Here is a 16842-nt window from a genome sequence, read left to right on the forward strand (position 1 = left end):
GGAGGGACATTAGGGTCCCCGGGTGTGACATGGAGGAATATGGGGGTCACTGGGTATGACAGCATCAGATCAGGGTTACTGGGTATGACTTAGAGGAGTTTTTAACCCCTTCCCTTTTTTTTTGGGGGGGGGGGGGGCGCAAGTAGCTGGTCTTGCCTAGGGGGTAAAATAGTCTAGCACCGGCCCTGGATGTAAATAATAATTAGTGCAGCGCAACTCAAATAATGATTACTTACATTTTTATAAAATGCAATATAGATCATAAAAAACAATCAGATGTGCAAATTAAATAAATAATACATGGAAAATGTGTATCTACTTTGTTTTTTTGCAAATTAAAATTTACAAATAATATTTTTAGGCCCCTAAAGTCCCACCAGGAGGTATTTCCTTTTTTTTTTCTTTGTTATGCACATTGGGATGTTGGCCTGCCTTCATCAATTGGTTTCACTCCCAGCCTTTGACTCCCAAAGCCTTCAGGGACACATGACAGGTCCCAGAAGACTTCGGGGACCCAAAGGACCAGTCACAGAGCACAGCACCCCTCGCACATGCGCAGTGGGCAAACGGCTGTGAAGCCAAAAGCTGTCACAGCTGGGTGTCCATAGTAGCGATGCCGGTGTGGGAGGACACAGGAAGAACAGGACTGGGGTGAGCACATCGCTGGACTGTGGGACAGGTGAGTGGTTGTTTATTAAAAGTCAGCAGCTACACTTTTTTGTAGCTATAGCTGCTGACTTTTAATTTTCACTTGAGAGACTGGAGCTCAACTTTATTATATAAAAAAATAGGGGTAATGCACTTGCAAATAGAGCACTGCAGGCAGTGCTGACTCAAAACCGCATGGATTGATGGATTGACAGCTCCCAGCGTTCAGTCAAAATCCAAGATGGCCGCGTGATGACGTCACACCTTAAGCTCCACCCCCTGTTTTTTTTTATATATTAAATCTTGTAAAAGAGAACACTAGGTGCTTTCTGTTTGCTTCCATATGTACACCGGTTGCATCTGAGGATTTGTGTCTCTATATATGTGGGTGAGAATGAAGATATACCATGTGATATTTGGAGTCCCTATCCCTGAAGGGAACAAAGTGTGTTATGACCTTTCTGGTAATGCAGGGGTGAAAGCCGCGAGGTGAGCGGGCGATTTGCACGGGTGGTGGAGACGCAAAGCACATCCTAATATTATTTAGTTCACATTGTCACAGTGGTGACCGGATTACTATCCAAACTTTATTGCTGATATTTGTTATATATTTTCCAAAGAGTGAGACCAACAACTAAACCTGAGGTGTGCAGGTAAGTGCTGGGATACAAAGAAAAAAAGGAGAGGAAGAAAAAAAAGGTAAGGAAAGGGAGAGAAAAAGATGGGAGAAAGGAAGCAGGGGAAAGGAGAGGGATGGGAAAAGCAAGGTGGGGAAAGTAAAAGAAAAAGAACTGGGAAGGGGAACTGGAAGGGACAAGAATGGGGAAAGGTGAGACAGAGAGCTGTAAGATAAAGGAAAATAGGAAGAGAAATGGGAGGGCTGGTGGGACTTTTAAGGTACCAGATAATTCAAAATAATAAAGACATAATTAAAAACTAGAAAAGTTTATTGACATAACATCTTTAAAACCAAAGACCAACAGTGTGACATAGATACAACATATATATATATTTTGACATATACAAATGCAAAAAAAGCAAATACATAAAACATAAGGCTGTAAATGAATGATAAGGATGAATGCGTCCAATGATGAACATCAGACCAGTCCCATATCTTTCCCAGTATAGATTATATACAGATTAGGGATGCGGTACCTCCATTTACTATCTTGTGCTACAAACACACCCTTTATTTGTTATATATTTTGAATTATTACACATATTTCATATTTTATTTAGTTGATTTACACATTTGATTTTTTTTTATAATCTATATTGCATTTTATAGATATTTGAGTAAGCATTTGAGCTGCGCTTCACGAATTATTGTTGTTTAGATAATGTACCTATTATTGAGTAGTCATTTTCCTTCATCTGCATCTTTTCATTTTTTAGGTTTTGTTTTCTTTTGCGATGTGGAATGATAGATTTATTAGTAATAATAGATAAGGGGATTGAATTTCAACTATATATGTGCCGGGGGTTGCCAACTGTCAGTAAATTCACTGACAGTTTGTAAAATCCTTGATTTTTACTACTGTCTGTGAATGACTGTACCGACATCCCTTCAGACTTGTCTGTGCCTGGCTTCTCATTTTTGGCCGCCATGGCTTCTATGCTTGCACAGCGTCCCTCCGGGCCGCATGCTGAACTCTCTTGAGCCACGGGTTGGACACCCCTGCTCTAATGCAAGGAGAATTTCTCTCTTAGGGCCAGTTCACACCAGAACACAGTATGGAAAAGGTGCATTCCATGTGCCTTTCCTGCACTGTATTCAGACATGCTGCCATTCCTTGGTAGGGTTAGTATCACAGTTTAAACACTGGCTCCAGTTTTGGAGCACAGGCCTGAGATTATTTTTTTCATGCAGGGCTTATATAGCGCCAACAGTCTACACAGCACTTTACACTTTAAAGGGAGACGGTACATTTACAATACTATTCAAGATAAGAAGGTTAGGAGGGCCCTGCTTGTCAGAGCTTTCAATTTAAAAGTGAGGGGCAAGTTAAACAACTAGGTAATTACCTGTGAGGGGATAAACTGATGAAGAAAGTAAAAGTTGAGTTGTTAGGTGGAAGCAGGATAGGCTTTCCGGAAGAGATGAGTTTTTGGGGATAGCCTCAAAATGGAGAGAGTAGGCGATAGCTGGACAGACTGTAGAAGGGAGTTCCAAGGGATGGGAGAGGCTGTAGAGAAGTTCTGGAGGCAAGCATGGGAAGAGGTAATATGGAAGGTGGGTAGCAGGAGGCCTTAGGAGGTGCGAAAAGGATGGTTTGGTTGATATTTTTAGCCAGGTTGGTGATGATAGTTTATTGAATTTTTTTTGTTGGGTGAGTGGAAGCCATTGGAGGGATTGGCAGAGATGGTTTCATGGAATCTTATGTTTCCCCCAGAGGTTGCTAGGTGTTCCCTGAGCAATGATCAATTTCTGCCTCTCAGAGAAATTCCCACTGACACCACACTGATGATCACAAGTGTAAGGAGCATTCTTCCCACTAATCATCACACTAGATATAGTAATGTTTAGCAGAGGTTCCCTGAGGAAGCAGGGTTCCTCTGTGTTGAAAAGTTTGAGGAAGGCTGCTTTAGATGATAAAGAAACAAGCTAGTGATCCTACGCTGGTATCCCAAATGAGTATAAGGGGTCCATTCTACATACAGGCAGCTCTATGATAACCCATGGCCCAACAAAGTGTTGGCATCTCCATAAGAACATTTGCATTCAAAAACAAAAGATTGCTGGATTAATAAAACCTTGTGGCGTTCTCTTATCTTTAACTGAGATCATGACCTTCTGAGAATCCTTCTTTTCTATCAGCGTGCACATTTGAAGATGATGATGATAAGGAGGAGAAGGTGGAGAAGGATGGGTATGATAAAAATGATGATCAGGGCAGCCAGGTGAAGAAGTGTAAGTTTATTGTAGTCTGCTGGCTGTGAACACAAGGGTGTCGGTGTGGGGTGTGGTGCACAGAGGTTATGTGATTGTTGTGGGGTGTAATACACAGAGGTGAGTGTGTATAAGGAAATGTCCTACTTTCTTTCATGTTCTATCTTCTTCCATGTTTTACCTGTTTCCATATCCTACCACCTTCTATATTCTACCTTCTTCCATGTTCTACCTTCTTCCATGTTCTACCTTCTTCCATGTTCTACCTTCTTCCATGTTCTACCTTCTTCCATGTTCTGCCTTCTTCCATGTTCTACCTTCTTCCATGTTCTGCCTTCTTCCATGTTCTACCTTCTTCCATGTTCTGCCTTCTTCCATGTTCTACCTTCTTCCATGTTCTACCTTCTTCCATGTTCTACCTTCTTCCATGTTCTGCCTTCTTCCATGTTCTGCCTTCTTCCATGTTCTGCCTTCTTCCATGTTCTACCTTCTTCCATGTTCTACCTTCTTCCATGTTCTACCTTCTTCCATGTTCTACCTTCTTCCATGTTTTACCTGCTTCCATGTTTTACCTGCTTCCATGTTCTACCTGCTTCCATGTTCTACCTTCGGCCATGTTTTACCTGTTTCCATATTCTACCTTCTTTCATATTCTACCTTCTTCCATGTTTTACCTGTTTCCATATTCTACCACCTTCTATATTCTATATGGTAGAACATGGAAACAGGTAGAACATGGAAGAAGGTAGAATATGAAAGAAGGTAGAATATAGAAGGTGGTAGAATATGGAAACAGGTAAAACATGGAAGAAGATAGAATATGAAAGAAGGTACACTATAGAAGGTGGTAGAATATGGAAGAAGATAGAATATGGAAGAAGGTAGAATATAGAAGGTGGTAGAATATGGAAACAGGTAAAACATGGAAGAAGATAGAATATGGAAGGAGGTAGTTCTTCCATATTCTATCTTCTTCCATGATGTGCCTCCTTCCATATTCGGCCTTCTTATATGTTTTACCTGTTTCCATATCCTACCACCTTCTATATTCTACCTTCTTTCATATTCTATCTTCTTCCATATTCTACCACCTTCTATAGTGTACCTTCTTTCATATTCTATCTTCTTCCATGTTTTACCTGTTTCCATGTTCTACCACCTTCCATATTTCTACCACCTTCCATATTCTACCACCTTCCATATTCTACCATCTTCCATATTCTACCATCTTCCATATTCTACCTTCTTCCATATTCTACCTGTTTCCATGTTTTACCTTCTTACATATTTCTACCTTCTTCCATATTTCTACCTTCTTCCATATTTCTACCTTCTTCCATGTTCTACCTTCTTCCATATTCTACCACCTTCCATATTCTACCACATTTCATTTTCTACCTTCTTCCATATTCTACCATCTTCCATATTCTACCACCTTCCATATTCTACCATCTTCCATATTCTACCATCTTCCATATTCTACCATCTTCCATATTCTACCATCTTCCATATTTCTACTATCTTCCATATTCTACCTTCTTCCATGTTTTACCTGTTTCCATATTCTACCACCTTCTATATTCTATATGGTAGAACATGGAAACAGGTAGAACATGGAAGAAGGTAGAATATGAAAGAAGTTACACTATAGAAGGTTGTAGAATATGAAAACAGGTAGAATATGAAAGAAGGTAGAATATAGAAGGTGGTAGAATATGGAAATAGGGAAAACATGGAAGAAGATAGAATATGGAAGGAGGTAGTTCTTCCATATTCTATCTTCTTCCATGATGTGCCTCCTTCCATATTCTGCCTTCTTATATGTTTTACCTGTTTCCATATCCTACCACCTTCTATATTCTACCTTCTTTCATATTCTACCTTCTTCCATGTTCTACCTGTTTCCATGTTCTACCTGTTTCCATGTTCTACCTGTTTCCATGTTCTACCTGTTTCCATGTTCTACCTGTTTCCATGTTCTACCACATTCCATATTCTACTACATTCCATATTCTACCACCTTCCATATTCTACCACCTTCCATATTCTACCACTTTTCATTTTCTACCACCTTCCATATTCTACCACCTTCCATATTCTACCACCTTCCATATTCTACCTTCTTATATGTTTTACCTGTTTCCATATCCTACCACCTTCTATATTCTGCCTTCTTTCATATTCTACCTTCTTCCATGTTCTACCACCTTCTATATTCTACCACCTTCCATATTCTACCACCTTCCATATTCTACCTCCTTCCATATTCTATTACCTTTCATATTCTACCTTCTATAGTCTACCACCTTCCATATTCTACCATCTTCCATATTCTACCACATTTCATTTTCTACCACCTTCCATATTCTGCCTTCTTCCATATTCTGCCTTCTTCCATATTCTACCACCTTCCATATTCTACCTTCCTCTATATTCTATTACCTTACAAATTCTACCTTCCTCTATATTCTATTACCTTTCATATTCTGCTATCTTCTATATTCTACCACCTTACACATTCTACCAGCTTCCATATTCTACCACATTCCGTATTCATATCTTCTTCCATATTGGAACACTTGCGGGATAGAGGTGAAACCTTTCGTGCTGCACACCGTGTTGGTCCACCTAGGAGTGAAATAAGCGGCTAAGATATGCGCTGACCTCTTATACCTCTTGGGGAGTAAAGCTTTGAACGCTCTATGCTGTAGTTTGTTCCAGCTGACCTTTGAGGGGTTGTGAATCCCCACTCCTCCTGTTCTCTAGAATACGATAGAAAAAATAGTGGGCTGGTGGTTTATCTAGGCACCACATCCCCACCAAACTATTATGTTCCATAGATTCATTCATGTATGTTATTTTAGATGCCAAAGTATTAGGTATACAGTATATAATTAATAAAAAAGTATAAATAATATAATAATAAACGAATAATAAGAATTATAAATAATTTTCATGGACTATAACCTAGCAAAAAATATTTTTTTATTAACTTGTAAATCCTAAATCGATTTTAAACATAGCACCAAAGAAAAAAATAACAAACCTGTCATAATTACCTTCTCAGTGTCATATTTTTGCACAGAGCAGCCCAGATTCAGCTTTTCTCGCCTTCCCCCACCGGAGCTCCTGACTCCTCCCCTCCACCTAGTGTCCCCATAGCAAGCTGATATGGGGGCTGCTCATGCGCGCTTGCTCCTGAGCCAGCTGTGTGTGTCCATTGGCATACAGAGTGCAGCTCGGCCCTGTCCCCCACTGCATCCTCACTGGCTGTGATTTACAGCAGCGGGAGCCAGTGGCTCCAGCTGCTGCCTTTCTGTCCAATGAGGAGGGAGAGAGCTGAGAGACCCTCTGCTCTCGTGCACACTGCTGGATCAAGATTGGGCTCAGGTAAGTATAATGGGGGGGGGGGGTGAAGCTGCTTGAAGAAGGTTTTTTTACCTTAATACATAGAATGTATTAAAGAAAAAAAACTTGTACCTTCAGAACCACTTTAAAATCACAAAAAAAAAGATAAAGGTCCATGCAATTGTATGTATAAAATGATCCAATATATTTTTACTCTTAGTGGAAGTGAAGGTAATTGTTTTAAAAATGTCTATCATGCAGGGTATTTATGACAGAAGAGACCCTGTTGGTCTCTTCTGCCATAAAAGCGTCATTCTGCATGCGCAGCCCAGCGAACATTCACAGCGCCGACCCGTGCCACTGCAATGTGACTCCAGTGCGCATGCGCAGGAGTGACATCATTGTGGCCCGGCCTATCAAACGACTGAAGGCACAGGACCCGGAAAGGAAGACCGGGCGATGATGGAAGCCCCATGGGGCCCACCTGATCGATCCCACCGCAGCAATGGAAGGCACCAATTGACAGGTAAGTCTGCCATAATGTACTAATATGCTGTGCATACTAGCACATTATGGCATAACCCACCTGGGGGGCCCTAAAAAGCAAATTATAGTGGAGTTTAGTTCTTTACCTCAGGCACTCACCACTAGCAAGCTATGATATCATTTAAATCGGATATGAAAATTGCTATTTCCATTCAGTTGAAGCGGCTTTCTGCAGTGAGGTGAGAAGGCCTCATTCTTACGGGCATACTACAGCATGCACTGTGCGTTCGGGGCGGCGCACTTACACAGCTGTAAAATTGGGAGCAGCATCTGTGTCCGTGCAGCTGCTGCATCCCAATCGACATGGCTAGGACTGCCTGCATGGGGATACATGGAACACATCTGCACCCCTGTATGGGCAAACACAGCCCTCACACAGCGTACGCTGTACCAAGCCTATGTGAACAAGGCCTAACACTTAAAGCGGAACTACACTGCGTCTGAGCAGCACAAATCAAAAACCAAATACCAATTTATTTTTAATATTCAAAGCAAACTCCCCCTTCCTTTACTTTATTTTGCTGAGAAATCACTTTGAAAAGCACCTCCCTAGCATTTCTGGCTGTGGCCATCTTGAGAAAGGGCAAGATGATTCATGGAGCATTTACTTCCTGTAATCCGTCTGCCCTTAGATCCGACATGCGGCAGAAGGGTGTGCTTAGCTGAGAAAACCCCCTCCTCCTCCGCTGAAGACTCCTGGGATGTATGACATCATTTTGGCCTAGGTCACAAACCAGAAAGTAAGAGCCGGTTCACACTACCGCGACAAGAAAGTCGCCCCATGAAGGAGCGACTTTTTAGCGACTAAATGATAGGCGACTTTGTCTGTGGGGAATGCCTGGGTAATCTTTTTCTTCTTCCTGGAAAGTCTGATCACAGTCGCTTGAAAATAGATAAGGATCTGACTTAGAGGCGACTCCCATTGAAGTCTATTGGCACAAGTCGGATTGAGGTCGCCTTGAAGTAGTACAGGATCCTTTTCTGAAGTCAGAGCGACTTCAGTAGTGCATATTAAGACGGCTCTCATTCATTTACATTGAATTTGTAATGACAAGCGACTTGAGGTCGCACAAGTTTCGTCCCAAGTCGGAGTAGTGTGAACCGGGTCTAACTGAAGAAATGTAAAAACAAAAAATTAAAACAAATAAATATGATATACTTTCCTATATTTTTAGTAATGCTATCAGCATGAGGATTAGAAATCGTTCTTTTTTTTTTTTGTGAGAGCGATGCCGATCCTAAATCTGCTTTATCAGGAGATATAAGGGGGTGTATATGTTTTACAAAACATCCAACTGGATAAAAAGTGAACCAGAGACTCCAGGGGGAGACTGCAGGAGATATAAAAGAGGGTCCTGGGACACTGACCCCTTTATAAGGCTTCAATAAGTCTTATAAGTTGTATCCAAAGATCTTGATACACCAAATTGATTGCCAAGATCAGATCATATGTGAGCTTTTATACCCAAAATAGATACAGTATCTCACAAAAGTAAGTACACCCCTCACATTTTTGTAAATATTTTATTCTATCTTTTCATGTGACAACACTGAAGAAATGACACTTTGCTACAATGTAAAGTAGTGAGAGTACAGCTTGTATAACAGTGTAAATTTACTGTCCTCTCAAAATAACTCAACACACAGCCATTAATGTCTAAACCGCTGGCGACATAAGTGAGTACACCTCTAAGGTAAAATGGCCACTCTGGCCCCAAAGTGTTAATATTTTGTGTGGCCACCATTATTTTCCAGCACTGCCTTAACCCTTTTGGGCATGGAGTTCACCAGAGCTTCACAGGTTGCCACTGGAGTCCTCTTCCACTCCTCCATGATGACATCACAGAGCTGGTGGATGTTAGAGTCCTTGCGCTCCTCCACCTTCCGTTTGAGGATGCCCCACAGATGCTCAATAGGGTTAAGGTTTAGGGTTTAGGTCTGGGGAGCTACAGTTCATTGAGGGAACCATGAATGCCAACATATACTGTGACATACTGAAGCAGAGCATCATCCCCTCCATTTGGAGACTGGGCTGCAGGGCAGTATTCCAACATGATAATGACCCCAAACACACCTCCAAGAAGACCACTGCCTTGCTAAAGAAGCTGAGGGTAAAGGTGATGGACTGGCCAAGCATGTATCCAGACCTAAACCCTATTGAGCATCTGCACGGCATCCTCGAACGGAAAGTGGAGGAGTGCAAGGTCTCTAACATCCACCAGCAACATGATGTCGTCATGGAAGAGTGGAAGAGGACAGTGCTGGAAAATAATGGTGGCCACACAAAATATTGACACTTTGGACCCAATTTTGGACATTTTTCACTTAGGTGTGTACTCACTTTTGTTGCCAGCGGTTTAGACATTAATGGCTGTGTGTTGAGTTATTTTGAGGGGACAGCAAATTTACACTGTTATACAAGCTGTACACTCACTACTTTACATTGTAGCAAAGTGTCATTTCTTCAGTGTTGTCACATGAAAAGATATAATTAAATATTTACAAAAATGTGAAGGGTGTACTGACTTTTGTGAGTTACCGTATATGCAGCAAGATCCTGGTCCATGCCATAACGTCCAACGTAAACTATGAGGATACTGTTAATCGTATGATAGGGAATTTTTTCCATCTTCCCTCATTGCACCTCTTACTTACTCTTACTGTGCTTACAGCTCAAAAAGGTTTCCAGCGGTTTGAAGCCATGGAGCTTGGTTCAGCAGAGAGACCGCTGGATTTATCCACATCAGTCCGTGGTTTGGTCCCCCGACAGAGATTCCTGTTAATTGAAATACAAGACAAGAAGGTGAGTGTAACATTTCACATTATGATAGGGATCAGCCTTCATTAGGGATTAGCCTACACATCTAATCCTGGTGTTTCCGGTCTCCTCAGCTCACCCTTTACACCTACAACTGGTCTCCAGACTTGGGGGCGTCTCTGAGTCGCTCGCTGGTGCGTTTGATCCAATGGCAGAATTCGCGGGCACACGTTGTGCACTGTCTCCTGAATCAGAAGATGGGGCTGTTCCATCATTACTGCTTTACTGACACTCCGATGAACGAGGACAATAAACAGGTAATAGATAATGGAAAAACCAATATAAGAGTAACCATCCAAAATCATAATCCTTCTTGGAATATTCTTTTTTTTTTTTAAACATGTTAAACCATTTCAATACTGGACACTTTCACCTTCTTCCAGTCCAGGGCAATTTTCAACTTTCAGCGCTGTCACACTTTGAATGACAAATACTCAGTCATGCAACACTGTACCCAAATTAATTTTAGATAATTTTATTTTTTAACCGCTTGGCAACCGCCGCACGATGATTTAGGTCGGCAGTCAGCCCCTCACAGGCAAAGCGACGTAGGGCTACGTCGCTAGCCTGTGAGGGTCTAGGGAGCGAGCGCGCGCCGCCAGAGGCGGGCTCCCGCGCGGTCAAGGCCCCCTCCCCGCGCGTGTGCCCGGCGGACCCGATGTCCACCCATCACTCGCGATCTTCCGTTACACCGGAAGAAAGGCAGGCGGCTAATGTAAACAAAGCCGCCTGTCATTCTTCCCTGTATAAAGGCCCGTACACACGTAGCGATTGTCGATCGTAAAGATTCAGCCAACGTCCGATCGGCCGATTGTCGGCTTGTTAGTATGATGCTTCCGACAACCGACTGCGACTTTTCGGCCGAACAAAATCTGGTGTGCATGCTATAAAATTTTTGTTGGCCAACACCAGAACGGCCGATTGTTCGTCAGTCAGTACAGATTTCGGCCGACAAAAGCCAGATGAGCAAGACTGGGCATGCTCAGAGAAGAAAAAACACACGGAAAGTCAACCATCACATGACATCACTTCTGACAGCACTGGACAAAAGACGGCCGACAGTTCTGCTGACAATCGGTGCGTGTGTACGGGGCTTAAGAATGGAGATCAAACAGTTCTGCTATGTAGGACCGTTGATCTCTGTTCTTACATTAGTAGCCACAGCCAATCACAGTTAGAGACACGCCCCTAGGGACACACTTAACCCCTCCCTCTCCAATAAAGTTAACTCCTTCACTGCCAGTGTCATTTTTACAGTAACAGTGCATATGTATAGCACTGATTACTGCAGTAATGTCACTGGTAACCCCAAAAGTTTAAAAAATGTCAGTCAAGGGTCCGATCTGTCCGCCGCAATGTCGCAGTCCCGCAAAAAAAAAATCGCAGATCGCCGCCATTACTTGTTAAAAAAAAAAAACAACAAAAATGACAAAAAATCTTTCCCTTAGTTAGTAAACGCAATAACTTTTGGGCAAACCAATCAAAATATGCTTTTTGCGATTTGTTTTTTTTATCAAACATATGTAGCAGAAAACAAATTGGCCGAAAATGTTAAAAAATTTTGATTTTAAAATTTTTTTTGGGGAATTTCATATAAAAAAATTTTGAAAAATATTGTTATTTTTGCAAAATTTACGCTCTTTTTTTGTTTATAGCTCATGATCAAAAAATCACACAGGTGATCAAATACCACCAAAAGAAAGCTCTGTGGGGAAAAAAGGACGTCAAATTCGTTTAGGTACAGCATCGCACGACCGCGCAATTGTCCGTTAAAGTCACGCAGTGCCGAATCGCAAAATAGGCCCTGGTCAGGAAGGGGGTAAAATCTTCCGGGGCTTAAGTGGTTAAACAGAGCTATCTTTTGCTGGTGTTTAATCGCGACAGTTTTTTTTTTGTTTTCGGTATATAAATGGAAAATACAATAAAATTTATATTAAATAATTAAATAAATGAAAAATACAGAAAATTTAGAAAAAAGTTTCTGTTATAAAAGTTTGCACATAAATCATCTTTCTTCGTAGATTTAGGCCAAAATGTATTTTGCTACATTTCTTTGGTGAAAATAACCCAAATCAGTGTTTATTATTTAGTCTGTGTGAAAGTTACAAGCTATGGGATATTTATTTGCAAATTGATCAGTCCTGATGTACTAACTGTCTATCTCAATTCTGGAGGCTGTAAAAATGCCAGGAAAGTACGCACCCCCCCCCCCCCCCCAAAGATGAACCATTTTAAGAAAGTAGATACTCCCAAGGTATTTAGCTTTTTTAACTTGTAATTTTTTGGAAAATTAAGAATATAAATACATTTTTTTTTTCACATGCTATCACCAGAGTGGTGCAGCATTGCCATATGACTGGTTTGGCAATGATCAGAAAAACTGACTGGTAATAGTATGTATAAAAAAAATGTTTTTTGTTTTTTTAAACTTTTTTTTTTTTTTTTTTTTTTTACAGTTTTTTTACATTCGGTCACCAGAGCAGTACAGTGTCACCACTGTAGTAAGAGAAGTGATAAGGATTATTTTTAACACTATGATTGCTTATTACAGTGATGATTACTGTATAATCAATCATTTTTAACACATCAATTCATGTGCCATTGTATACAATTGTAATAGCTGTGATTGGCCCCCGCTATCACATGGTACAGGTCCACTGTGATTGGCCATGTACCATGTGACCACTGTGACCAATCACAGAGATCATTACAATAGTACCCAATGGTTATGAAAGAAAACCATTGTTTACAACTGACATGTGACCACGGTTATTGGTCACAGCAATCACATGGTTCCAGGGCCGCTGTTTCCACTGGATCCCTAGGAAGCGCATAAGGCGTGCAAGTGGGAGGACATCATGTCCACCTCGGATATCAGTGCTCCCGCCTGGCCATATTATTACAGTAGGCCTGGGCGGAAGGTGGTTAAATATAAAAAGGGGAATTTACTAAGACTGGAGTAGACAGAGTCTGGAGCAGTTTTTCACCGCAACCAATCAGCTTCTAGATTTCATTGCAAAGTCTGACTAAACATGCTGATTGGTTACTCTACACAGCTGCCCCACATTTCTTCTGCCCTAGTTTTATTAAATTTCCCCTACAGTGTCTTCAATCATCCTTGGCCCCAACCTTAACCTAACTCCTAGGATACCCCTTACACTTAACCCTTATCTCATCCAAGCCTTTAATCTCAACCCAACTCCTAAATTATATTACAACTTTTGAGCTAGTTCCCTTCAGTCCTGCACCGTTTTACAGGCTACTCCGCTGTACTGAAATTACTCACTACACATTTCACTGCACAACAGACAAACACAAGGGCGCACTGGCCTAGTGCATTATCCTTTGAGCAGGTTTATTAAAATAAGTAGATTAAAAAATACTCATAAACGAGTTATTGATAAAAACACATCAAACAAAGTATAAAATCCTCAGCAGCGTGGTCAGGATCCGATCGTCCCCCAAGGCTGTATAGGCTTACGCGTTTCGAGACGGCGCCTCTTCCTCAGAGCCTCAGTTTTTCGACATCTGCAAGTTTATAGCCAAGCTGGATAGAGGATTTGCACCACTCAGAGCGCAGGGGACAGGTATTTTGCACCAACGGTTTATTTGACATTTCACTGCACGCTATGATCTTCTCACAATGTGCATTAGAAGATGCAGTAAGTCAGATAGAGCTGCCCTTCCCAGCCTTAAGGAGTGGAATCCATAGCATTGCATTAAAGTCGCCATGAGCAGTAGCAATGAGTTCAGGTGTGTTGGGACTAGGATCCGATCCCACCGGGGGAGCTGTCACCTGAACAAACCAATCACCTGTGGCTGGGGCGTTTCCCACCCCACAGCCACATGCAATACTATACAAGAGGAGTGTATTTGTGTGATTGCAGAGTAGGGCTAGCCCTCAGGGTGGTGCCTTTCTCTTGGAGCATCTTATGAAGCCACCCACTATCTAGAGTTTTGTCTCCCTGCCTACATTGTGTGCATCAATAGAAGCCTGAAATGGCGAGGCACACCCCTGCTCCTTCCTCCTCCTTCCTTCCTCCTCCTCCTCCTCCTTCCTCCTTCCTCCTCCTCCTCCTTCCTCCTTCCTCCTCCTTCCTCCTCCTTCCTCTTCCTTCCTCCTCCTCCTCCTTCCTCCTCCTTCCTCCTCCTCCTTCCTCCTCCTTCCTCTTCCTTCCTCCTCCTCCTTCCTCCTCCTCCCTCCTCCTTCCTCCTCCTCCTTCCTTCCTCCTCCTTCCTCCTCCTTCCTCCTTCCTCCTCCTCCTTCCTCCTCCTCCCTCCTCCTCCCTCCTCCTTCCTCCTCCTCCTTCCTTCCTCCTCCTTCCTCCTCCTCCTTCCTTCCTCCTCCTCCTCCTGGTTGGCTTGCATGCGTGGGTTTGGATCATAGTCTGAACACACCCAAGCTTGTCACTGGTGGACAGTACTTTTTGGAAGAATTGATTATGAAATAATCTATATATGTTCTATATATTTATGCTCTTTGTATTTTTAATCAGGATCCCAACCCATTCCTCAATTCCACCCTGGAGGTAGACGCCCTTATCCGAAGCCCCACACCTCCTCCATACAAGGAACAGACTCGCCTGGGAACATCGGGCCGCGGCCTCCCATCCTTACACTACCCTGCAGACATTGTGCCGTTCGATGAGGTTCTTCGGGACGTTATGCCTGTGAAACCCATGCATCTTTCCTCCGAGGTTGACACCGTGTCCCGCCATGGAGCCCAGTTCTTGGATATTAAGACCACAGAGAAAAGAGGTGAGGAGAAAGAAAAATTCAGCCGCCTGATCCAAATTTTAGGCATACATGGATTAAATAGGTAGGGTGGGGTGGGTACTGATTACGTTCTGTACAACCGCCATGTTGGATTTTACCCAATCGATCATTGCCGATCAGTGCTGATGGCAGGGAAATCTCAACAATGTCAGAATACAAAGGCTCAGCGGGAAGGATTCCCCCATCCACATTGAATGTTTGAATGGGGGAATTAAGTAATTTTTTTTTTTTTGTTCAACCCGCTATGGACTGCCTTAACACAACCACCTAATTTACATGGCATGGGATTAGGGAGAGCTCATAAAAGTAGCACTGTAGTGTCTATTACTTTACTGTGACTGAATAAGGTACAGAGGTGGGGCGGTGACATCACACACTCCACCTTTTCCAATTAGAGAACACTTTGCATTTAATGAGAAAATGTAAAGCATTCTGTGAATGGCTTTCATACTGAGCAGCAGACGCCCTGTGTTCAGAATGTGGCAGGGCAGCTGCTTGGCATGGGAATAGAATATCCCTGTAGTAGCAGGGTAGTAGTGGTGTAGTAGCAGTGTCTATGACAGTGACGTCCAGCTTCTAGAGCAGTGGTCCCCAAACTGTGGTTCAAGGGCAGGATGTGCCCTTTTGCTTGCCTTTATGTAGCCCTTGGAGCACTATTCCTCCCATTAATTCAAGGCATTATTTCCTCCTATTGACACCAATAGCAAGGCACCATTCTTTCCACAGACAGTGGGGCCCTATTCCTTCCACTGGCACCAATGAAAGGCCACACTTCCTCCCACTAATACCAACAGTGGGGCACTATTTATGCCATTGATTGGGAACTGTATCTCCCACTGACACCAATGATGGGTTACTCTTTCTTCCATTGACAGCAATGATGGGGCACTATTCCTCCCACTGACACCAGTGATGGGGCACTATTCCTCCCACTGACACCAATGATGGGGCACTATTCCTCCCACTGACACCAATGATGGGGCACTATTCCTCCCACTGACACCAATGATGGGGCACTATTCCTTCCACTGACACCAATGATGGGGCACTATTCCTCCCACTGACACCAATGATGGGGCACTATTCCTCCCACTGACACCAATGACGGGGCACTATTCCTCCCACTGACACCAATGAGGGGGCACTATTCCTCCCACTGACACCAATGATGGGGCACTATTCCTCCCACTGACACCAATGATGGGGCACTATTCCTCCCACTGACACCAATGATGGGGAACTATTCCTTCCACTGACACCAATGATGGGGCACTATTCCTCCCACTGACACCAATGATGGGGCACTATTCCTCCCACTGACACCAATGACGGGGCACTATTCCTCCCACTGACACCAATGAGGGGGCACTATTCCTCCCACTGACACCAATGATGGGGCACTACTCCCCCTAATACCAACGATGTTGCACTATTCTTTCCCCTAATACCGAAGATACATTGTTTACTCCCACTGACGTTAGGACTGTTTCTACTCCCACTGGCCACAGGTCAGCCCCCCTAAAGTCTGGATTAACGTAAAGTGTCCCTTTGTTCAGAAAGTTTGGAGACCCCTGCTCTAGAGGGATCCCACAGAAATAGTATATGCATAGGTAAAGTGTGAACATTTTCCATACCTTGAGTTCTTCTTTAACACTCACATTTGTATTGCAGAGGTGGAGAAGCAGCTGAAGATTGAGAACCTCTTTGTGACGTGGCAGCAGAGGTCAGCGCAGTCGAATATGCCGATCAGTGTAAGTTCCTTTTCATCAGCAGGGAAAATAGTTCGGTTTTATGGCCCTTTACTTAATTTGTT

General features: G+C 42.8%; 1 protein-coding gene across 2 annotated transcripts in view; it reads left to right on the forward strand.

Annotated features, from left to right (window-relative positions):
* Window positions 1–16842, forward strand: part of SZT2 (SZT2 subunit of KICSTOR complex) — a 355341-nt gene that overhangs the window by 267654 nt on the left and 70845 nt on the right. For both annotated transcript variants that reach the window (XM_082264795.1, XM_082264796.1), the window contains exons 58-61: window positions 10108–10238; window positions 10328–10510; window positions 14750–15011; window positions 16701–16780. In XM_082264795.1, coding sequence (XP_082120921.1) covers window positions 10108–10238; window positions 10328–10510; window positions 14750–15011; window positions 16701–16780 — 656 coding nt within the window. The remainder of the gene's footprint in view (window positions 1–10107; window positions 10239–10327; window positions 10511–14749; window positions 15012–16700; window positions 16781–16842) is intronic.

The sequence above is a fragment of the Pelophylax lessonae genome (genome assembly GCF_965119305.1).
Source record: "Pelophylax lessonae genome assembly, chromosome: 8".
NCBI lineage: Eukaryota > Metazoa > Chordata > Amphibia > Anura > Ranidae > Pelophylax > Pelophylax lessonae.